The sequence below is a fragment of the Sminthopsis crassicaudata genome, chromosome 6 (genome assembly GCF_048593235.1).
Source record: "Sminthopsis crassicaudata isolate SCR6 chromosome 6, ASM4859323v1, whole genome shotgun sequence".
NCBI lineage: Eukaryota > Metazoa > Chordata > Mammalia > Dasyuromorphia > Dasyuridae > Sminthopsis > Sminthopsis crassicaudata.
In genome coordinates, this window is record NC_133622.1 from 161,463,099 (window position 1) to 161,487,548 (window position 24,450).

General features: G+C 35.4%; 2 protein-coding genes across 6 annotated transcripts in view; one reads left to right on the top strand and one right to left on the bottom strand.

The window, feature by feature from the left end:
- The window catches only part of COPS4 (COP9 signalosome subunit 4), a 33,936-nt gene extending 31,595 nt beyond the window's left edge, over positions 1–2,341 (top strand). The window contains exons 9-10 of one of the 3 annotated variants that reach the window (XR_012483580.1): positions 1,003–1,118; positions 1,840–2,341. Coding sequence is in view for 2 of the 3 variants with exons in the window: in XM_074276112.1 (XP_074132213.1) it covers positions 1,034–1,118; positions 1,840–1,973 (219 nt within the window). In the remaining variant the exon portion in view is untranslated. Of the gene's footprint in view, positions 1–1,002; positions 1,149–1,801 lie in introns of all 3 variants that reach the window. The other 2 variants (XM_074276112.1, XM_074276113.1) reach the window with 2 other exon arrangements.
- Positions 2,342–2,788: 447 nt separating this feature from the next.
- PLAC8 (placenta associated 8) overlaps positions 2,789–24,450 on the bottom strand; it is a 28,213-nt gene continuing 6,551 nt past the window's right edge. The window contains exons 1-5 of one of the 3 annotated variants that reach the window (XM_074276117.1): positions 14,395–14,452; positions 13,467–13,596; positions 7,412–7,536; positions 5,260–5,375; positions 2,932–3,068 (exon numbers count right to left, since the gene is read on the bottom strand). In XM_074276117.1, the coding sequence (XP_074132218.1) occupies positions 5,271–5,375; positions 7,412–7,536; positions 13,467–13,578 (342 nt within the window). In that variant the 5' untranslated portion in view covers positions 13,579–13,596; positions 14,395–14,452 and the 3' untranslated portion in view covers positions 2,932–3,068; positions 5,260–5,270. Of the gene's footprint in view, positions 3,069–5,259; positions 5,376–7,411; positions 7,537–13,466; positions 13,597–14,394; positions 14,453–24,450 lie in introns of those variants that run through there. The other 2 variants (XM_074276116.1, XM_074276115.1) reach the window with 2 other exon arrangements.

A 24,450-nucleotide genomic window follows, 5' to 3' on the forward strand; every position in this document is an offset into this window, starting at 1 on the left:
GGAAAAACTTCTCAAGGTGGATAATGAAGAGAATTTAGAAAAATTCAATGGGCCTGGCCAAAAAACAGAATGCAATGGAGGAAAGAACATAGCTGAAGTGGAAAAACAAGGTCAGAAAGTAACCCAACTGGAAAAAATATTTGGAAGCCTTGCAGGTGTAAATTTCAGATTTGGAAGATGGGTCTAGGAGAAAAACAATCTCAAAATTTAGGGGTGAAGGAGCACCAGAAAATATTGAAGATATTAACCTTCCCCCTCATTTTTTTTATTTCTATTTCTTTTTTACATATACACAAAGAAGGCTTTAATCATGAGCATGAGTAATCATGGACAAGTCACAAAACTCTCTGACTTTTAATTTCCAGATCTGTAAAATGGATGGAGGGGGAAAAAAAAGATACCTAGAGAACTTAAATTCAGGGTTGTGAGGAGCAAATGTAATGAAGCCATTATTAAATGTCAAAATTTCCTAAGTTAATTTAATAACAATGAATACTTGCATTAAAAAAAAATGCTTATTTCCTTTCTTCCCTTTTCATCTAAATCCCAAAAAGAGGTGAATCATCTTCCCTAAATCTCCTGTTATTCTGTGACAATATGGGAATTTAGTAAAACTCCAATGGATGAATTCTGAGTGCCTTTTTTCATACCACTCTGATGTGCATAGACTCCCTCCCCTTTGAATGTTTTTCACTTTAGGAAAATGAGGACAGAGATTTTTAAATGCTTTAAAAAAAAAAAAAAAACCTATAAAATCCCATTTTAAGTTTTTTTTTTTTTTCCCCCCAGACTTTGCATTATAGATTTAGAAGTCTTGAATTATACCTGTTGAGAAGTTAATCTTAATTCATTATTGAATTTTATATTATGGGAATGGCCTGCCCCAAGACATTGTAGATTCTCCTTGTTAGAAATCTCCCAGCAGAGAATGGGTGATGAATCACTTCTTGTTGGGGTGTTAGAGGATTGTTGTCAGGGGTGGGTAGAACTCCCAGTTCTGAGATTCTATGATTTTTTAATTTTTGATTTTCAGGCAGAAAAGATTGCATCTCAAATGATTACAGAAGGGCGAATGAATGGATTTATTGATCAAATTGATGGAATAGTTCATTTTGAAAGTAAGAAGAATTTAACATTTTATTGTTATTGTTAAAATGTAAGTCAGTAACTGTTAAAGTGGACATATGAAAAAAGAATCTTAAATAGATGGCAGTAATTCATGTACCCAATATAAGTGAGACTTTCTAATAATTATTGTAATTTTCTAAGAATAGTAATAATCTTTGTGCTTTTTTGCTTTTGTGACACATTTTTATACTATTCTTAATGATTGTTTCATAACAACTTATTCTTTTGTGTTAGAAGAAAGAAATTGTAGGAGAGGTCTGACCTTGAATCTGTAGTCTTGTTTTGACTCAAAGGCAGCTTGGTATAATGAGAGAGAGAAAACTGTCCTGAAGACAGAAAGATCTGGATGCGTGTCCTGCCTGGGTGACCATGGCAGCTCCCTCATACTGTAAATTATAAAGCAGGCACCATCTACATGGATGGAAGGAGGGCCTAGGAAATCCCCTAGGCCAGTGATATCAAATAGAAATGGATCTCTGAAGGCACAGTGACTTACAAAACCACAATTAAGTTTTGTCTATGTGCTGTTTTTATTTATTTGTTAAAACATTTCCCACTTACATTATAATCTGGTTCCTATATTCTGTGCAGTGACCTTTGTGTCTCTGTCTTAAACCAATGGGAATCACAAGTCTAGTCCCTGTCCCTATCCTTCTACTTAGAAGTACTGTAGATCAATGAAGTTTTTACGATTTTCCTTTTTTCCTTTAGCTCGTGAGGCTTTGCCAACATGGGACAAACAGATTCAATCACTTTGTTTCCAAGTGAATAACCTTTTGGAGAAGATAAGTCAGACAGCACCAGAGTGGACAGCACAGGCCATGGAAGCTCAGATGGCTCAGTGACTCAACACTAATTTGATGGTTTCTATAGTGTCTCCTTTATTATACAGATTAATTTCACTACAACTCCAAAGAATCTGTGTTATGACCCTTCACATTTCAGTGTCCTCTTACAGCAGAATCTATTTAAAGAAGCATTATTTAAGAGGAGATGGTATGAATGAACACTTTAAAATTTCTAAATCCTTAGTACCCTGTTTGGTGGGTGTCTATGAGACTAATTCAGTTGTTTTGAAAGTGTTTGTTTAAATTGATGGAGTGAAATCTCTGTGACTAAAAAGAGTTGTTATAGTTCTTTACTTGTGGTATGTTGTATATGTGCTTTCTTCCTCTCAGATATTCCAATAAAGAGGGGAATGAGCCAAATAAAATTTTTTTTGTGTTTTAGTTATTAAATATTTTTTTCTCTTCAATTTCCTATAGTTATATAAGAAAAAAAGTTCTTTTCTATTGTTTCACATCTTGTGTTCCTAATAATTTTTTACTTAAAAAAAAACATATCACTACATGTTCCATATTTACATGCTTAAATATTATATCTCCGAAAATGGGCTATATATATAGCCCACTGCTATATTTGAGATTTAGAGATTGTAGCATAGATACAATAGTATCTACTATACTGATAGAGATCAGTGTATCATTAAGTCATTTAGAGAATTTCCTCAAAAGGATGCGAAATCTTGTTTTTATAATTTATAGACCAGAATTCATTGTCAGTAAACTAAAGATTTCTGAGAACTAAATTATTGTTATATGAATAAAAAGTATTAAAAATTTAGTATCACTTGAATAATATAAAATGTATGCAGAAAATCTTACTTTGAATATTCTTTATTTCTTTTACATTCAAAAAGGTCAAGCCACATGTTATAAATCAAGAATTATAAGAATTTCAGTAAGTTGCCGGTTAAAGTCTTCTGGGAAGAGGTCTTAGAAATAAAATAAGACGAGCTTCACTTCCATGGCACTCCATTTTGATTAAACATCTTTTTGGCATGTAGTCATTTAGGAGCAAGAAATAGAGGAATACCTGAAGAAATAATTTTTTCATTTGTTAAAATTGATTTCAGTTGTTTCTTCGTTAACAAACTTCATCTGCAAAGACAAAAAATAGCTGAATTAGAATCTAATTTTAAAATGTAACCTTGTTCTAATTCTCATGTCTTTGATTCTTTTTCAATATTTTGTTCATTTAAAGTCTTAAAAGTTTGGGGAACAGGAGAGTAGGCCAAAGAAATTAGCAAGATTTAAGATTGACTTAAGGGGATTCTTACTTTAAGCTAGGTCAGAGAGATAGTCACTAGTTTCCTCTATACTAAAATCTTAGGAATCATTAGGTCCTCTAAAAATTCATATTATTCCAATGAGCCCTCATACTCCTGCTGACTCTAGTTTCTTTTGTGACACAACAAAACATAAACACAAGATTGCATATGAAACGAAATTCCTTACTTCATACCACTTTTAAAAATTAAATAGCAAATTGCACACATTACTATCCACACATTACTTTCAAGACTTGTGTATTTCCTTCTCTCTTTAAAAAAATTTTTTTAAAAATATTTTTGCCATTACATGTAAAAACTTATACCTTTTTAAAAGTTGTAAGCTCCAACTTCTATACCTTCCTCTGTATTTCCTTCCAAATTTCTGCTTGCTCATTAAAAAAAAAAAAAAAAAAAAAATTCATTGCCTCCTTCCCCCTTTGGTTTTCTGGCATCAATAATACCCAACCCCAACTGTTCTGGCTTTTATCACTTTGAAATAGCCTCCCAGTTGACCTCCTGTCTTTAGTTCTTCCTGTCCACCATTGCCAAAATCTGCCCAAAGCCCAAGAAACTGCCTCAGTGGCATGTAGCCTCAGAAGTAAAACACAGACTACCTTTATTTGGCATTTCAGGCCTTTCATGAGCTGTCTCCCTCAACATCGTTCCAGACTGATCATATATGACTTCTCATGCTATGTTTCAGCCACGTTCCTCTTCTCTGTATGACTTAAAGGCTGTCCTTCCGCCCCATTGGTATTTCTTGAGACTCAGCCCCAGTGCTAACCCCTTAACACAAAGTTTTTTCATAAGTTGTTAATAGTCTTTTTAAAAAAAAGTAATAGCTTTTTAATTTCAAAATACATGCAAAGATAAAATTCAACATTCACAAAACCTTGTGTTCCAAATTTTTTCCCTACTTTTCCCTCACCTCCTCCCCAGACAGCAAGTAATCCAGTTATATGTTAAATATGTACAATTCTTCTATACATATTTCTACAGTTATTCTTCTGCACTAGAAAAATCAGATTAAAAAGGAAAAAAAATGCAAATAAACAACAAAAAAAATGAAAATACTATGTTGTGATCCACATTCAGTCCCCTCCTCTCTGGTTGGAAATGGCTCTCTCCATTATTGGAACTGGCCTGAATCATCTCATTGTTGAAAAGAGCCATGAGTGTCAGAATTGATCATTGTACAATCTTGCTGTTGCCATGTACAATGTTCTCCTGGTTCTGCTCATTTCACTCAGCATCAGTTCCTGTAAGTCTCTCCAGGCCCTTCTGAAATCATCCTGCTGATAGTTTCTTACAGAACAATCATATTCCATAGCATTCATATACCATAACTTATTCAGCTGTTCAACACTGCCCATTAAATTGACCTAATCTAATACTTTTATTTTTACAAATGAGATTGAGGCTCATGGAAGTTCAACATTCATATTAAAGTCCTTTAAGTCTAAATCCTCTACTGGATTTTGACCTATCAAAATATAAAATTGAGTGGGGAAGGAAAAGACAGCACAGAACAATGTTTTAGGGATATTAGATACTGGCTCTGGTGTTCGGGGAGCCAATTAGATTATGACTGCCTTATTTAGCTCAAGACTCAATCTTGCCAAGTAGGCTTTTACTTTCATCAATCCTTTCATCTATAGTCATCACAAACTCAAACTGATATTTTGCAGTTGTCACTCCAATCTGACTCCCCAAGTCAGAGATAACACTGCATTTGTTTTATTTCTTTTTGGTACCTGGTAAAGGATTTTTTACATGCTAGAAATGCTTAATAAATGATTTTTAACAGATTGACCAAATCCTGAGTAGGCTCCTGGGAAATCAACCATTCTAATTAATTGTATTTGTCCACTGAAATGGAGTGCTAAACTAAACCAAATTTATTTTCCCCTGAAGAAATCAACCTTTATGATTATGATAACAAGAGATTTAAGTTTTCTTGATTAAAAAATGCCAAATTTAAGAAGTCCAAAGTTCTTAAAAATGTGTAGGGGACTCACCGTTAGCTTATTCAGAAAATTTCCATTTGCTTTCTCCTGTTAATATCTCTCTTAAGTTGGCAAAGGGAACACATAGTACAGAATGCAGTCGCTATGAAGTCATTACAAATAGATCCCTGTTGAAAGAAATCAGAATCAAAATCATTAAGCTCATGACTTTTATTTATTTTTGTTTGCTTGGTTTTTAGATGCAATTAGGATTGTCTTGCCCAGAATAATACAGAGCTAGTAAGTGTCAAGTGTCTGAAGCTTATGACTTTTAAATGGTTTTAAAATATAGGGGGGAGGCAAAACCAGACAATGAATCCAATTTGATAAAATCAAATTCATTGATTTTAGTAAATGTTTCCTGTTTTTTCATACAAATTTTCCTTTTTATATTTAATTTTTCCAATACTTCATGTTATTGGGTGCAGGAGATCCCCAGATATATTGGGGTTCAGGACTGGTATCATGGATGCCCCAAAAGATTTGGAAGCTTAGATAATTTTTAAGTCAAGAGCAAAGTTTTATAAACGTAGCACCAATTAAAGCAGGCTAAATTCCAAAACTTGAAGATAGCCAAGAGCAAGGAACAAGCAGGAAAATTTGGAGGAGGAGGAGTTAGGGAGTACAGAACAAAGAGCAGAGCAGGGTAAGTGCCATCATGGGTTTGGGGTTCTCATGACTTGTGACAAGTTTGGTAATGGGTGCTAACAATGATTCCCACCCCCCTTTTCTTCTTTCATGGAAAGAAGAAGAAAAAGTGTTTATTGTTTGGGTCCAGGTGCAAGATAGCAACCCAGGCTTTGGGATGACAAACCAGACATCCTTGAAAGATAGCTCAGTAAAATAAAGATATCAGGCCCAACTCCCTTTCACACACATACATCCCCAAGGCTGGGCCACATCACTCCCAGCAGCTACATTCCGAAGGTGACTACATCATACTCAGCGCCTGGTCGGCTGGGATTTCTTGAAAAAGATTGGAATCTCAACTACTCTTGGGATTTCCACTATTTCATTTCCAAGATCAGGTAGTTATTCCAACATTCCTAAGGGTTGTTCCTCATCAATGTGTTAGGAAGACTCCAATATTTCAAAGACCTGTCATTTTGACCCATGGATAGAGATCCATATAATTCAGTGTATGGTCTTTAGGAGCTGTAGCCACCCGGGTCCAGGGGTGGCAGACAATGAGGAAATCATAGGAGCCACACTTAGGGCTTTCCAGCTTCTGCTGATACTGCCTGCCAAGATCCCCGGTCACTTCCCCAGCAAGGACTTGGGGCAAGTACATGAACAGTGTCAATTAGGAAGCAGCTAGGTGTCCCGGGGGAAAGTGCTGGGCTTGAAGTGAGAAAGACCTTTCAGAAAGCTGAGTGACACTGGGGAAGTCACTGAATCTTTGCTCACTTTGCTCAGCTCTAAAATAGGGACTGTTTTTCAGATAAAATGAAAAACAATTTGTAAACACTTAGCACATCTTGCACCCAGTAGGCTTTTTTCTTCCTTTTTTAACCCTCCCCCCATTTCTCCCTCTATTCCAATTACTATAGAACAAACAACTCCTGTACCAGTATTGCCTTGGGTAGGACTACTACAAAAGCTGAAATATAATGCACATATGTACAAATAGGATGCAAAGAGTAAATGCAGGGATTGTTAAATACATCCTAAGGCATTCTGTTATGTCCTAGAGTCAGGGATTCTTAACTCAAGATCCATGAACTTGATTGTTTTTAAACTAGAAAACAACATGATTGCTTTCTTTGAATCTTATATATTTTATACATTTAAAGACACTGAGAAGTGGTCAAATTGCCAAAAGAACCCACAAAAAACAACCTAAGAATCCTTGCCCTAAAGGAATTTCAGTGTTTAGAATAAAGAAGAAAGAGACAGCCCTACTTCTCTTCCCCACCCCATGGTGCATTTTAATTCTTTTATTCAGACAAGAATTGAAGAGTGAGGCAACATTGTTGGGCAGCCAGTGAGTTGCAAATAATTCAGGATCTCCCCCATTCAATCAAATTTTATCAATTACTATTTAAGTTCCTATTACGTTTCTGGTACTGGGGTAAAAGCACAATTTCTAATAAGATTGAACACATAACGTCCATTTGTATAGCAGCCTGCCAGGGGTCATCTTCCAGCTGAGGAGCTGACTCACAGGGATGCGGTATCTGGTCCGGTAGAGGGTCCTCATGGCTACACTTGTTCCACACAAACAGCATTCGTTCATGTCATTAGCTACTTGACAGGACAGGCAGATGGTACAGAAGGTCCCACAGATGCCTTAGGGAGGAAACCACAGGCAAGAGTTACCTTATTAAATTTTGAATTCTCCAAGGCTCCCTAAAAGAGAAACTGTTAAATCCAGTGTATTTGGGGTGAGGAGGAGGGATAAAATATGTTGTCATGCACAAAATAACCATTATTTTGACAGAACTTATTTCCCTAGCTTGCTCTTATATACCATTTAGCATGTACAAACTTTCATAAGATCTGCATCAATAATAATATGTTGAACTCCCATACTGGTCCAACATGGCTTATGTAAAAGTATGGTCTCTAATATTATTTCTTGTGCATTTATAGGTGATTAATTATAGATCCATGGATTTGGCACATGTGTTGTATAAAAATAAGGTAACAAAGATGATGGTAAAATCTTTTTTAAAAAATTGTAGTATTTTTAATACACATTGCTTTATGAATCATATTGGGAGAGAAAAATCAGAGCAAAAGGAAAAAACCATGGGAGAGAAAAAAGAAGTGAACATAGCATGTGTTGATTTACATTCAGTCTCCTTAATTCTTTTTCTGGATGTAGATGGCATTTTCTATCCAATCTATTGGGATTGCTTTGGATCACTGAACCACTGAGAAGAACCAAGCCTTTCATAGCTGATCACATATTCCTGCTATTATTATGTAATTACATTCCTGGTTCTGTTTGTTTTGCTCAGCATCAGTTTGTGTAAATCTTTCCAAACCTTTCTATAATCAGTTTGTTCACCTTTTTTATAGAACAATAATATTCCATTCATGTACTATAGCTTGTTTAGCTGGTCCCCAACTAATGGGCATCCACTCCTTTTCCAATTCATCACTACCATAAAAATAGATTCTACAAACATTTTTGCACATATGGGTCCTTTTCCCTCTTTTATGATTTCCTTGTGATACAGACCCAGTAATGGCATTGCTGCGTCAAAGGACATGCACAGTTTGATAGCCCTTTTTGACAAATTGTTCTCCAGAATAGTTGGATTCTTTCACAGCTCCACCAACAATGTATTAGTGTCCCACTTTTCCTACATCCCCTCCAACATTCATCATTATCTTTTCCTGTCATCGTAGCCAATCGGACAGGTGTCCAGTAGTATCTCAGAGTTGTTTTAATTTCTCTATCAATAGTGATTTAGAGCATTTTTTCCATGTAACTATAAATGGCTTCAATTTGGTCATCTGAAAATTATCTGTTCATATCCTTTGACCATCTATCAATTGGGGAATGACTTGATTTCTTATAAATTTAACACAGTTCTTTATATATTTTAGAAATGAGACCTTTATCAGAAATACTGGCTGTAAAGATTTTTTTCCCACCTTTGTACTTCTTTTTTAATCTTATTTTTGTTGGTTTTATTTGTGCAAAACTTTTTTAATTTAATGTATTCAAAGTGGTCCATTTTGCCTCTCATAATGTTCTCTAGTTCTTCTTTGGTTATAAATTTCTCCCTTCTCCAAAGATCTGAAGGTAAATTATCCCTTGTTCTCCTAATTTGTTTATGGTATTATCCTTTATGCCCAAAGCATGCATCTATTTTGACCTTATTTTGGTAGGGGGTGTGAGATGTAGGTCTATGCTGAGTTTCTGACATATTATTTTCCAGTGTTCCCAGAAATTTTTGTCAAGAGTGAGTTCTTATTTCAGAAGCTGGAGTTTGGGGATTTTATCAAATACTAGATTACCATAGACCTTGATTATTAATGGTGGTAAATTCTTAATGAGGCTGTGTCATTTCTGAAGAATAGAGTGATTCAGGCAGATTGAGAAAATTTAGAGATGGAATAAGGAAGGACAGAATAAAATTGAAAACCAAAAACAGACCAGCAGAATCTGCAAGTCTAAAGAATTAGGTGAGATAGATGATTGGATCTTTATTTACTCTAATCTATATTAATCAGCTAGTGATTTTATAGTGGTGATTAGCAGTAATTATTAACATATCAGTATATCTACAATCACTATACACTTAATCAAATTAACCATATGAATCAATATATATTTAGTAAATCAATATATGTTATCCATATACATGTACTTAATCAATTAACATATTACTTATCACTGTATATTTAATCAAGAATGATCAAATAGAATAGATTATTTTTTAAAAGGATTTTTTTCATAAAGAATCTTTTATGAAAGGCCTCAAACTGTATATTATATAATCAGAAAGTCATTTACCAAGAAGTGTGCTTACTTAATCATCGAAAGCTAACTAGAAAACCTCCCTCTTCTCTTTCTGCTGAGCAGGGGGACTAAGTTCAGTATGACAGATGTGGCTTAATTACACAGAAAGTCCCCCAGCCATTCTATTGCCCCTCCACCATTAGCTTTTTATTGCCCAATGAGGAAATGACTATGAGCTTTGGCCAAAGAGTGACCATGGTTGCCTGGCTGCAGCACATGCAGATATTTTGACATCTGTTCATCAGCCCAATCCCATGAGTCTGCTCCTCCATTTTGGAAGGACTTCTTGGTAGGTCAAAAGAGGTCTCTTCAGATCAATTTGCAAGTCTGTCTGTCAGCTAATGGGATTCTATATTTTGTGTAGATCCTCCTAGAAGGTCAAGGGCAAGATTTATCCACCAATTAGACTATATATTTGATCTGTTCTTTTTGTACATCTGGGTAGCAAGAAGTATAAAAGTAAGATACTGGAGGGTAAGGAGGTTAATCTCCAGTTGTGAGGAAGGTCTGAGGTCCCATTCATTAAATGGGACCAGGTCTCTAAATGGCTAATTAGCTTGAAGTTCTGCCACAGTGATTTTTCTTGCAAATTGTATGTTTTAGCATCTATGGTGAATGGATAGAATGTCAGTCCTGGAATTAGGAAGACTCATCTTCCTAAGTTCAAATGTGGCTCAGATACTTACTAGCTGGGTGACCCTGGGCCAGTCACTCTGTTTGCCTCAGTTTCCTTATTTGTAAAATGAGCTGGAGAAAGAAAAGGCAAACCACTCCAGTATCTTTGCCAAGAAAACCCCCAAATGGGGTCATGAAATACTAAACACAACTAAAACTTGACTAAATTCCCCTCCCTGCCCAATTCAAAGAAATTGAGTCCCATTTTCCAGTACCACATATAGGTAAGTTGCCTAGAAATAATAGAGACAGTCCACTGATAGAAACCAAAGAATGTTGACCAAGAAGAGCTCTAATTTTTATTCACCAGTAGTCCCAGTTCCAGGGCTTCAAATCAAAAAATAAATCTTGCAAGCAGTCAAAAAGGTAAGATTTATATATCAACATTGTATTAGGAGCAATATTTTAAATCTTCCCTGTGTGGCTGCTTTTTCCTTTAAATGTACTGAGATAATCCTTGAGATTTGGTTGTTTTAGGGGACTAAAGGCTCAAACTATTGGGCACTGTTTCTTCATCATCAAGAGTACAAAGCATCCACAATGAGCTCTGATGGCTAGGGAATTAAGACTTCAGCCTTCTTTGTTTAGCTAAATCACCTCTCAATGCTTATCCTTGTTGAAAGATTTCTCATGATACAAATAAATCTCCTTTTGTTAACTGTTGAATGACCCAAGAATATTTCATTTTGTTCCAAAATCAATCTAAACTACCCAAGTCAAGCCCAGCTTAGACAAAGAAAGTGCACATTTACATCATGAAGAATAATTTAAAAATACAATGGATGGTTGGAATATGACATATGGAAAACAAGAGAAATCTGCTGCCCCCTAAAATTACTTCAGAAAAATTGAGCATACTAAGATCATGAATAAAGGTGATTTTTCAATGAGATTAGAAATATATATATATATATGCATATACACACATATAAAATACACACACACACACACATATATATATATGTGTGTGTGTATATATATGTATATACATATATATATATGTGTGTGTATATATATATATGTATATATATATATACACACACATATATATATATATGTATATATATATATATAATTTATTTTTTTTGGCACATCAAAATTCTAAAAGGAGGCAGTACCATTACCAAAGAATTGACACTTCAACCAGATAATCTCGAATACAACTAGAAAGTAAAGAATGACTCAAGGTCCAGCATGATCAGTCTAATGTAGCTTCTAAACCACACTTAATATGAATGTCATTGAAAAAACAAACAATGATGTAAAATGAGGATCAAAATTAAAAAGCTAAGAATTTGTGGGAGAGATCATTTGAAAAGGAAATAGCCGTTGGATTTGAATCTGCTCTTAAAAATAGTTAGCATTTATATATTACTTTGTTGTTGAGTTATTTTGGTTGTGTCTAACTGTCCACATGACTTCATTTGAGGATTTCTTGAAAACCATACTAGAGTGGTTTGCCATTTCCTTCTGTAGTTCATTTTATTTTATTTTTTTGAGGCTGGGGTTAAGTGACTTGCCCAGGGTCATACAGCTAGGAAGTGTTAAGTGTCTGAGACCAGATTTGAACTCGGGTCCTCCTGAATTCAAGGCTGGTGCTCTATCCACTGCACCACCCAGCTGCCCCTCTAGTTCATTTTAAATAAAAGTTAATCAGATCAGGTGGTAGGATTATTTGGACCATGCCAAAAGGATAAGCAAAAACAAAGAAAATGCAATTAAAGAGGCTTGGGGATTTGCCTACTTTATATGGTGGTAGAAGAGATTCAAGGCTTTTGACAGTTTTCTGAGATTGCTCCTACACTGTAGTATAATTATAAAGTGACATGGTTGATTTCTGTGAAGGGATTTGATATGCATTTAGAAGTAAATAGAGCAGCCTAGTCCTTCCTTACATGTAACTTTCTATATCTCCTCCCTCTGGCCTCAGGTTAGGCAAACTGTGGCAGGAATGTCTTTCCTACTCCTGTCTCCAAGAATTCTCTTAGCTTTTTTTAAATGCCATCTCTTACTTGAGACCTTTTCAAATATCTTTTTATTTAAATTAATGAAGTCAATTAAATTAATTTTAATTGATTGATTCAAAATTACTTTTTATTTAAATAGTAAATGCTACATGTATTTGTACATGTTGTTTTCCCTTGGTAGACATTTAATTTAAATTTTTGATGTTCTATGTCCAGAAGCTAGCACCATTCCTGACACATAGTGGGTATTTTACAAATGCTTGTTTATTGATTGACAATATTCTATTTAATAAAAATGAAAGAAAATAAATTTTAGATCTAATTGCAAACTTATCAGTGATGAGTGATCAGTTATTCCCTCAACTTTTAAATGTATTCCATTATAATCTGGAGCTCAAGGTCATTTGCACAAAATTCTCCTCATTGGTAGAGAATGACACTTCAATGCATTTTGTTGCTTTATGTGAGAATCAGTGAGAACTTGGGAGAGAGCCTAGTTAACATTTTCCATCAATAAGGAGAATCTTGGGGCAGCTAGGTGGTGCAGTGGATAGAGCACCAGCCTTGAATTCAGGAAGACCTGAGTTCAAATCTGGTCTCAGACATTTAACACTTCCTAGCTGTGTGACCCTGGGCAAGTCACTTAACCCCAGCCTCAGGGGGAAAAAAAAGGAGAATCTTATGCAAATAATCTTTTTTTTTTTTTTTTTAATTAAAGCTTTTTATTTCAAACCTTGAGTTCCAATTTTCCTCCCTCTCCCCACCCTTTCCTTAGATGGCAGGCATATGTTAAACATGGTAGAAATGTATGTTAAATACAATGTAAATGCACATATATTTACAAGTTATTTTTATGCATATAATCTTGAGCCATAGGTTACATATACGTAAGATTCCTCACTGACAAATTCAAGGATGATGTATATACATCCTTTGGTGACCATTATTAGGTACTTTAAAAAAAGACAGCATCATATTGACTAGGAATGGATATATGTCATTTGGAACACGCTCTTTAGAGACAGAAGAATGAGAGAGGATGATTAGAAATTTGTTTTTAAATCAGTTGTGTTCAATATTAACTCAGCGTAAGGACTCACAGACTCCACATTCACTGAAACAGTCTAGAAGACCCGTCTGCCAGTTGGAGCTCTGCACATTGGCACCCCTCTGGGGCTGAGTCACGATGACCACCGGCTGGTTTTGTGACATTTTTGAGACGTCTACAGCCTGAAAAGAAAAGAGAAAAATGATGTGTCTTCAGATAACTCAAAGTTATCGATGGCTTTGGTGATTAGGGCCTCTGGATCAAGCTGCTTGTCAGTGTATGGGATAATGGAAGAAGCATCTTTGGAAAACTTTAGTCTTTCTTAGCTAGACAAAATGATAATTAGTAATAATAATAATAAATGGGTTATAATGGAAGAGTCAGTACATCAATGATGTAAAATAGAAGGTATGGACAAAACATTTTTAAAGTAATAAAAATTAAATGGGAATAATATTGGTACTAGCTAGCTCATGAAGTTGTTTGCATGTTTTCATTTGTTCATTCACTTAGTCAATCAGTTAGCTCAGACCTATGTGATTGTTGGGAAAGGAAACTCCCAATAAGCAAACTTCCTCTGCCAATATAGACCAGTCTTTGCTATGAAATTTATAGTCAGGGAGTTCCCTAGGGGGATTAAGCTTCTTATGAAATTCAACATGTCAAAAGAGAATTTATCATCTTTTCCTCATTCTTTTTTTTATATCCAGTTCTTTCTTTCTTTCTTTCTTTTTTTTTTTTTTAATAAATAATAGACTTTCCTTATTGCTAACTCAGGTACCCCATTCCTCCAGTCTACCAGGATAATCTCAGCTTCATCCTGGACTCCTCACCTTCACTCTACCAATTGCTAAGTCTGGTTGCTTATACATCCACAGGACATCTCAAAATCTTGATCCACACAGAATACTACCCAAATTCAAGCCCCCCCCCATCACTTCTTACTTAGATTATTGTAATGCTCTCCTAATTGTTCTTACCTCAAGTCTCACCTCTTCCAGTGGATCATCTACACAGTTGCCAAAGTGATTTTGCACAGCTCTAACCATATTATTTAAAAAAACAAAAACAAAAACAAAAAACTCCATTACCTTCCTATTATCTCTAGAATAAAAAATAACTTCCTTTGTTTAGCTTAAAAATGTCTCTCCAATTATTGAGCAGTCACTTTTTTTTCTTCCCCTGCTTCCTCCTTATATCATAAAGGAAGGAAAAAAAGAAGAAAGGAAAAGGAAGAAAGGAAGAAAAAGAAGGGAAAAAAGAAAGAACATTTTTATTTTATATATCAATTCATCATCTCCCCTGTCATGAAGTGGACAGTTCTTTGGAATCACTGTTGATCATTCAGTTAATCAATATTCCAAAGTCTTGCCAAATTGTTCGATTTTATAATATTGATATTTTATTATAAATTGTTCTAGTTTTGCTCACCTCATTGTGTAAGTCCTTACAAGTACATGTCCCTTTGAAACCACTTTTCCCCCTAATTTCTTTTAGCACAGTAATACTCCAACATGTTCATGCATGATAATTTGTTTAGCCATTCCCCAATGGGAACTCCTTCATCCCTCATTTCCAGAGGGGTGTGTGTGTGTGTGTGTGTGTGTGTGTGTGTGTGTGACCATGAAAGGAGTTGTGACAAATATTTTGTACATGTAAGATCATCTCTTTCTTTGATCTCTTTAGCCTGTAAACGTAGCAGTGACATAGTTAGGTTGAAGGGCATGCAGTATTTAGTAATTTGCGGGGCATAGTCACAAAATGATTTCCAGAATGGCTGGATCCATTCACAACTCCTTGCTTTCCTATAGGCTTGCCAACATGTCACTTTTTTTCTGTCATCATCTTTGCCAATCTGATGGATGTGAGATAGAACCTCAGAATGAGGTTTGCATTTCCCTAATGATTCATGATTTAAGGCATTTTTTTTTCGTGTGGATATAAATAGTCTGAGTTTCTTCCTTTTAAAATTGCCTGTTCATATCCTTAAAGTATTTATCAATTGAGAAAAGTTCTTATTATTATAAATTTGAATTAGTTCCTCATATATTTTAGAAATGAGAATTTTATCAGAGAAACAAGTTTCAGAGTTTCTTCCTGGTTGTTTCCCTACTAATCTTAGTCATATAAGTTTTTGGTTTTGTTTTTTTTACCAAGCTAATTATTTATTTTTGAAAACTTTTAAAATTTATTTTTCTGGTTATATATGTATGTTTATTTTTAAAAACCACACTTTTTAAATTAATCATGTTGGGCGAGAAAAATAAGAATAAAATGGAAAAACCATGGGGAAAAAAAACCCAGAAGAAACAGGAAAAAAAACTGAACATAGCAAATGTTGATTTATATTCAGTCTCCAGTAAAGTTTGTTTTTGCAAAAAAATTTATTTTATTTTATGCAATCAAAACTGTTGATTTTTATCTTCTCTGATGCCATCTCTTGTTTGATCATGAATCTACCCTCTACCCAAAGATCCCAGTTGTGATTTCTTCCTCATTTCTCTAATTTATTTATTATGTGAACTTTTATATCTACGTCATATGTCTATTTAGAGCTTATTTTGTGTAAATTATATAGGTGTAATCTATGTAGGTAGAGGTATAAATCAAATGTCTTTTGTGCAGTTTTCCAATTTCCCCAGAAATTTTGATCAAATTGGTTTATTTCTAAGAAACAACAGCTTATAGTCCCATTCATTTCATTGCTGCTTATTTCCACAATCTTTTTTTCTGTCTTGATGGCATAACCAACATTTCTAGCACTGTGTCAAATAGAAGTGGTGACAATGAATATCCTTATTTCATCTCACGTTTTAATGGAAAGGATTCTAGTATATAATGCTGGCTCTTCTTTTAGATATATATTATATATTTCATAAAAAGGTACATTTATCCTTGTGTTTTCTAGTGTGTGTGTGTGTTTTAACAAAGATGGTTGTAGTTTGTTAAAGCTAATTCTACATCTATTAATATAATCATATGATTTCTTTTTTTAATATTAACCATTAACATGGTTAAGTTTATAGTTTTTAAAATATTAAACCAACCTTTCATTTCTGATATAAACCCAACCTGGTAATAGCACATTATTGTAGCCTTTTTGCTAATATTTAAAATTTTGCATCAATATTCATTAGGGATATTGGTCTTTGGTTTTCTTTTTCTGTTTTTTCTCTCCTTAGTTCAGATATCAAGACCATATTTGTGTCATAGAAGGAATTTGAGAGAATCCATCTTTTGCTATATTTACCACAGTTTATGTTATATTAGGCTGAAATATTTTTTGAAACTTTGATAGTGAATTCACTTGTGAATAATCCATCTGGTTCTGGTTTTGCTCCCCATTCCCTTTTGGTAGTTCATCTATAGATAACTCAATTTCTTTTTCTGAAGTTATTTGTCTTTATACAGCCCTTTGCACCTTTGCCCCAATATGTCTTTACATCCCTTTTGTATATTATTCCCCTTTCTTCACTCTAGTCCAGCCAAACTGGCCTTCTTTCTATTTCTCTTATCTAACATTTTCATCTCTGCATCTTTGCATTGCTATTCTCCAAGGCTGGAATGCATCCCTTTTAACTCCCACCTCATAGAATTTCTCTATTTCTTCAAGACTCACATCCTACAATAAAGCCTCTTTTTATCTTACTTTCAAATCTTTCCTCCCTAGCTACCTCATTTTTTATTTTGTATATATTTATATATGTGCATCTTGTTGCCTTTTAGATTATAAGCTCCTTGAGAGCAGGAATTCTTTCTTTCTCCCTCCCTCTCTCCCTCTTTTTTCCTGGAGTGATTCCTTCCCCAGTTCATTTTATAGATCAGGAAATTGAGATGATGAGGGTTAAGTGACTTGCACAGAGTCACACAGCTAGTAAATGTCTGAGGCAGGATTTGGACTCAGGGAAATGAGTCTTCCTGATTTCCAGCCCATAACTCTATCCCCTACACCACCTAACTCCATCTTATCACACCTAAAGTGTTATGTAAACAGAAGCTGATACTGTTACCATCCTTGTTTCAATGTAGAAGAAAACCTAAGATATATCTGATGAAGAAATGGTATTTACTAAGCTGTTACTATAGCACAAAAAAATGAATTGGAGAGCCTTGAATGTCGCCATGTGTTTCTGTGTCTCCATGCTTCTTCCCCTCCCCAGATTCCCTGCTACAAGGGCTGTGGACATAAATGAGCCATTTTTAGAACTACCTGATATGAGGTTTTATGGAAATAGTTTTCCTATAAAGGAATAAATCAAGGAAAATAAGGAAAGCAACAAGTCAGTAAATCCTGAAAAGGTATTATACTTTGGTTTATACTTTGGTAGGCAATGGTCTGTTCACTAAATGTTTCCTTTTAATGAACCATTTTGACTTTTACATATGCAATGTGGGAAGCTAGAGAGAAAATCCCTTCCCATATCAGAGCTCAGATACTGGAGGGGGGTTCATGGCTTTAACTGACCTTCTAATAAACTGGGCAAGTCTCATTTCGTGTGGAAAGATCTTCCCCCTCATCTCTAGCTCCTAGCTTCCCTGATTTCCAAGTTGCCCTTTTTGCTAGCAGAATGTCTGAGTCTACACCCAAATTTATCCTATCTGTATCTCAAGTTGTCTGTATGTTGTCTCCCTCATTATGAAGACGGACCCGAAACTCTGAAAATCCTTGAAGGAGAAAATCTCCTTCAATTCTGCCCCAATAAGAGACCCTGCCCCAAGTCCTTTTTTCCCTTAAATGAATTTAAGTTTTCCTTTCAGATTGATCTGTGATTCCTTTCAGATTCCCAGCCCCTCCTGGCTGAGACATACCGGTTCAGGAAGCTAGGGTCTTTGATTCATAAATTCTGATCAAAAGTACCCCTTTGAATTCCAATAGGAGATCTGGGCTTGTCCCAGCCCCCACTGGATCTGAGCCAAATTGGGCTCTTCCAGCCCCCATTCTGATGATCGGCTAGGGTTTCCCAACCCCCACCAAGACAAGCAATATAATGAGCTTCCATCAACTAAGGTCTTTGCAGATGGACCTTGGCAGTTCCCTTTACTACCAGGTCTTTCTGCCCACTGAGAATTGCATTCTCAGTGCAAAACTCCATTTTCCATAGATCTGCCCACTGGAATACTCTTTCTAGTGCCATCCTCTTTACCCTCACCTATTTCCTTAACTAGACTTTAACCTTACTTTCAATTTCCATTATAAACGCTTTTATTAATCTAGGTTTTCGGGCCTGTAAATTCCTTTAGAGAGAACCTCTGTGCCGCCCAGAAACTCCCCACCCTTGCGCTGAATCCTAAGGAGGTACAAGGGAGCTCCATTTGATTCCCGAACCTGCCACTAGACCTCATTTAACTCCATAACCACCAGAAACCCTAATTTCATTTGGGTTCCCCAATTAGACTGTGAGTTCCTTGGGGGAGAACTTTTTTACCTTTGAACGACATGAGGTGAGATCTTTCAAGACAGTTGTGAAAATCGAGTAAGGCTTCATCTACTTCAGAGTTTGAGTAGGGCTGAAGGACTTTGAAGATTGATCCAAGGGCATACTAAATCCCCTTCCTGCTATCCTCCCATGACATCATTTTCTCCCCATTTCAATCAAATATGGGCCACTGTGTACTTACTGGTCAAGTTCAATTTTTTTCGTAGAATGTGAGAGCCTTTGCCAATGAGGATGAGGGTCAGTGGTGGGAGGGGGTATTTGTGTTAGGGATTAAAGTGTTAACCCCACAGAAGGGGCTTCCTCTCTTCTATTGCCTGCTCGCTGGGTGGGATGCCTTTCTCCCGAGGACATATAATAAAGATCTCCAGCTTTTCTTTTTTTTTTTATTAAATGGTGACCCCTCACCATTTCTGTACAACACACCTTTCTTCATTTTCAAGCACTTATCACAATGTCTGACAGATGCTTAATGAATGCTGACTAGTTGATCAACTCATTTTCCTTATCTGTAAAATGGGGATAACAACAATATTTGTATTACCTACCTAACAAAGATGCTGTGGGGAAAGTGACCATATAAACATGTTATCATCTCAAAGGATTATGGCAAATCTCTTCTTGGAAAGCAGAAGTTTACAAAGGCAGAGTGGTTTCTTAGCTGGAATCCAACTGAAATTGAAATCAGGAAGAGCCTAGGCAATAGACTCTGGATCTCAGTTTCTTCATCAATAAAATGGGGATGTTGGACTAGAAAAATTCTAATGTCCCTTCCTAATTTAAGGGAATGGCATTTACTTTTCAATATTATCATTGATATTATCAACAATAACTGTTGAGTCCTGAATAATAAGCCATAGCCACTCCTGCTTCCTTGCCATTAGGACTGGGAAAATTTAGTTTAGAAAAGAGCCCAGGAAACCCTGGAAGCTCTGAGCCCCCTTTACATACATTGTGTCATAAACATCCAGGTGCATTGTCGCAATCCTTGATAGGATAACTTCCTCCTCCGTTTGAGTAGTCCCCTTATCTTCCTGTCTCTTGTCCTTGACCTTCTTATCTGGACCCCTATCCTTTTCTGGAATTATGGCTTGTCCATCCTCCCAGTGACTTTGCCCCCCTTATCTGCTTTTGTTTCCCCTATAAGATTGCATACTCAGGTTATGTATTCTGTTTACAAACCGTAGTTAGCTAAAACCCTATATAAGTTCCCTGCCTTGGTTTATCTGCACCGAATGCTTTGGATTGTAGTCCCATTCGGTCAGCTAGCTTAAACTCCACATTAAAGATTAAACAACAATCTTTACTTGCCTCAGTCTCTCTGGTATTACATAACATTTCAAAAAATGTTTCAAGAAACATTCCAAGAAAATTTGGGTGAGAGTACTCTGTGTATGTGTTTTATAGATTCAAAACACAAAAATCAATGATTCATTGTCACCAAACTACTTATGGAAAAAAGGAGATGACAGATGGTAAGAATAAGTACTAAAGGGGGCAGCTAGGTGGCTCAGTGGATAGAACACCAGCCTTGAATTCAGAAGGACCTGGGTTCAAATCTGGTCTCAGACACTTAACACTTCCTAGCTGTGTGACCCTGGGCAAGTCACTTAACCCCAGCCTCAGGGGGAAAAAAAAAAGAATAAGTACTAAAACAGAAAAAAACAAACAAACCAAAAAACCTTATTCCTGAAGTATTTAGGGTTCTTTAAAACCATTTTTGTTTGAAATTTTGAGTTCAAAATTCTCTCTCCTTCCTCTCTTCTCTCCCTTAGTATGTTCAATTATGCAAAACATTTTCATAATTATAATTTTGTACAAGAAGAGTCAAAAATAGGAAAAAATGGGGAAAAAAAAGTTAAAAATAGCTTGCTTCAGTCTATATTCAATGTCAGTTTCTTTCTCTGGAGGCTGATAGTATACTTCAACATTAGTCCCTAGGGATTGTCTTGGATCATTGTTGAGAGTAGCTGTCCTTTTCAATTTACAAAGAATTTATAATTCTTCATCAAAGATGTGTACAATGTTCTCCTGGTTCTATTCACTTCACTATAAATCAGTTCTGAGCCACAACAAAAAGAACTGCTATAATTATTTTTGTTCAAATAGGTCCTTTCTCCTTTTTTTTTTTTTTTTTTTTTTGTTTGTTTGTTTGTTTGTTATCTTTGGGATATAGACCTAGCAATGGTACAGCTAGTTCAAAGGGTATGCAGTTATATAGCCCTTTGGGCAGAGTTCCAAATTATTCTCCAGAATGACTAGATCAGTTCACAATTCCATGAACAGTTCATTATTTTATGGTTCTTAAAAGGCAATAGAATAAAGATTTAGTCAAGTGACCCCTAATTTCATCTTGATAAAAAACAACTACACCCTTTTTTAAGAACTTCAAATCCATTTTCCTTAATCAAGAGTACAGGGAAATAAAAAGGAAAAAAGTTCAATTTCTATTACTCACACTTGTTACAATGATCTTAGGAAGACTTAAACACACCCTTTCTTCTCAAATAAATAGGAGTTAACTTTGCCAATCTTCTTTTCTTCCTAGAGCTCTTATTTTTAGATTCAAGTTAAATTAAATGGACTAACATTCACTCATATAAAAAAAAAATCAGGGCTTAGTAAAAATAAATATCAAGTAACAATAACTTACCTTTACCAAGCAATTTAGCATTAAAATAATAATAACATGTAACATGTATTGGTCAACCTGCCATCTGGGGGGGAGGGATGGGGGGAAGGAGGGAAAAATTGGAACAAAAAGCTTGGCAATTGTCAATGCTGTAAAATTACCCATGCATATATCTTGTAAATAAAAAGCTATAATAAAAATAAATAAATAAATATTAAAAAATAATAATAGCTAATATTTCTATAACCCTCTAAGGTTATACAGCACTTTACATAGATTGTTTCATTTGATTTTCATAACAACTCCCTAAGATAAGTGCTACTATTTTCCCCATTTTACAAATGAAGAAACTGAGGCTGAAGGAGCCAAAGTCCCCACAACTAGCAAATATTAGGGGAAATATTCAAACTCAGTGTCTTTCTGACTCAAGTCCAGCATTCTATATCCACAATATCCATCAGTTAATCAGTAAACATTTATTTAGTACCTACTATGTGTCAGGTTAAGTTAGTTAACAGTTATTATAAAAGAAAAAGAACATTACCTCCCTCTATTATTAAAGGCAGGTAGAATGATTTTAGTCCCACCTTAGATACTTGATACCTCTAAGTCTCTAGGGAAGTCACTTTGCTTTTCTCAATCTGGTTTACCTATCTGTAAAATGACAATAGAGTTGTGAAAATCAAATGAGATGATATTTGTAAAGCACTTTGCAAACCTTAAAAGGTTATTGTTATTATTATAATGACCAAATTTGACCCAAAAGATGAATTGAGACAATATATCTTTTGTTGCAGAAGTAAAGAAGCATCAATATGAAATATTATATATATATATATTTATATATACATATTATATGTTATCAGATGTGGTTTATTTTATTAAATTGTTTTTTTTCCCTTTTTTATAAACAAATAATTAAAAAGTATGTCTTGCTGCTGGGGGAGGAATATATTTGTAAATTAGGATGATGTTAAACAAAAATATTAAGAAAAATCAGATTTCTTTCTTTTTTTTTCTCTTCCTTCCTTCCTTTCTTTTTTTTTCTCTTCCTTCCTTCCTTTCTTTCTTTTTCTTCCTTCCTTCCTTCCTTCCTTCCTTCCTTCCTTCCTTCCTTCCTTCCTTCCTTCCTTCCTTCCTTCCTTCCTTCCTTCCTTCCTTCCTTCCTTCCTTCCTTCCTTTCTTCCTTTCTTCCTTCCTTCCTTCCTTCCTTCCTTTCTTCCTTTCTTCCTTTCTTCCTTTCTTTCTTTCTTTCTTCCTTCCTTCCTTCCTTCCTTCCTTCCTTTCTTCCTTCCTTCCTTTCTTTCTTTCTTTCTTTCTTTCTTTCTTTCTTTCTTTCTTTCTTTCTTTCTTTCTTTCTTTCTTTCTTTCTTTCTTTCTTTCTTTCTTTCTTTCTTTCTTTCTTTCTTTCTTTCTTTCTTTCTTTCTTTCTTTCTTTCTTTCTTTCTTTCTTTCTTTCTTTCTTTCTTTCTTTCTTTCTTTCTTATTAAAACTCAGCCTAGAAATCTGGCTATTCCTAAGGTTCTTGAGTTCAAGGGTCCTGAGCTATGTCCATGAGGACTTGAAGGGAGATGGTGGTCCAGGTGGTTTGCCTATTCTGCCCCATGATGCTTCAGCTGGACTGGATGCCCGCTGGGTGGGTAGCCACTAGTTGGTAGTTAGTGGGCATGACTGGTCCTTTCTTCATAGGATTTGCTCCCTGGGATGATGGCTGTTAGAGTTCGGAAGTCTGGTGGGGTTGTCTGCCACTCCCAGGACTTCTTGCTTGGTCCTCCTGCCTCTGATTAACTCACTGTGCCATTGTTTGGCACCTGGTAGATATTTAATAGGCACTCAGACACGAACTAGCTGGGTAACCCCATCATTTTGTGGAGGTTCAGAAAGGAGACCCCAAAAGGTTGGAGTCTCAGACTGGCAACATGAGGTGTCTCAAAAGAACCTGAGACCCAATCCCATCTCCAACTCAAGGGGCAAAATAAACTGTAATTGTAAAGCCACTTCAAGCGGGCTAAGTTCCAAAAGGATTTAGCAAAGAATCAGGGGCAAGAAGACAAATTTACAGGGAAAGTTACAAAGACTAGAGCTTCCCGTTACTTATTTGCTAATTTTATGGCTTACAAGTGGGTTTAAGGAGTGGTCTATTCACTATTATCTCAGGAACTTGGTTATCACTGACCAGCAGATTATCTATATTACAGTTAGCAATGTTTGTAAGAGTAATCTAAGGCCAGAGGACATTAGAATCATTGACAGACAGATTGTTAGAACAATAGTTCTCTCAATTCAGTGGACTTTAGGATTACTGCTATATTTCCCTAAATTCTAGGGAAATAAATATATAGCTATATGATTATATTTATTTTTTTTTAATCAAAAAATCTTTTTTTTGTTAAAGTTTTTATTTTCAAAACTTTTGCAAAGATAATTTTCAACATTCACCCTTGCAAAATCTTGTGTTCCAGATTTTTTCCTTCCCTTCCCTCCACCCTTCCCCTAGATGGCAAGTTATATATGTTAAATATGTGCAATTCTTCTATATCTATTTCTACAATTATCTTGCTGCACAAGAAAAATGTGATTATATTTCTAAGTCCAGAAGACTTTAGAATCATTGACAGACAGTTTGTTAGAACAATAGCACTCTAAGGTCAGTGGACCTTAGGATTACTGCTAAATTCCCCCTAGAAGCTGTACCCCATCAACTTCATTCTCTTCACTTCAGTTTTCTCATATGTAAAATGGAGAAGGAAATTGCAAACCATTTCCAGTATGTTTCCCAAGAAAACCCCAAATGGGGTCAGGAAGAGTTGGACTTGACAGAAACAACTGAACAACAGGCACTTAATAAATGCTTGTTAATAGATTTACTGAGGGTAAATATAAGAAAGTTGTAGCATATTTCTAATGATGGTCTGTGGATGTGATTAGCAATAACAACAATGGGAAGTAGGTGCTATTATTATTTTATC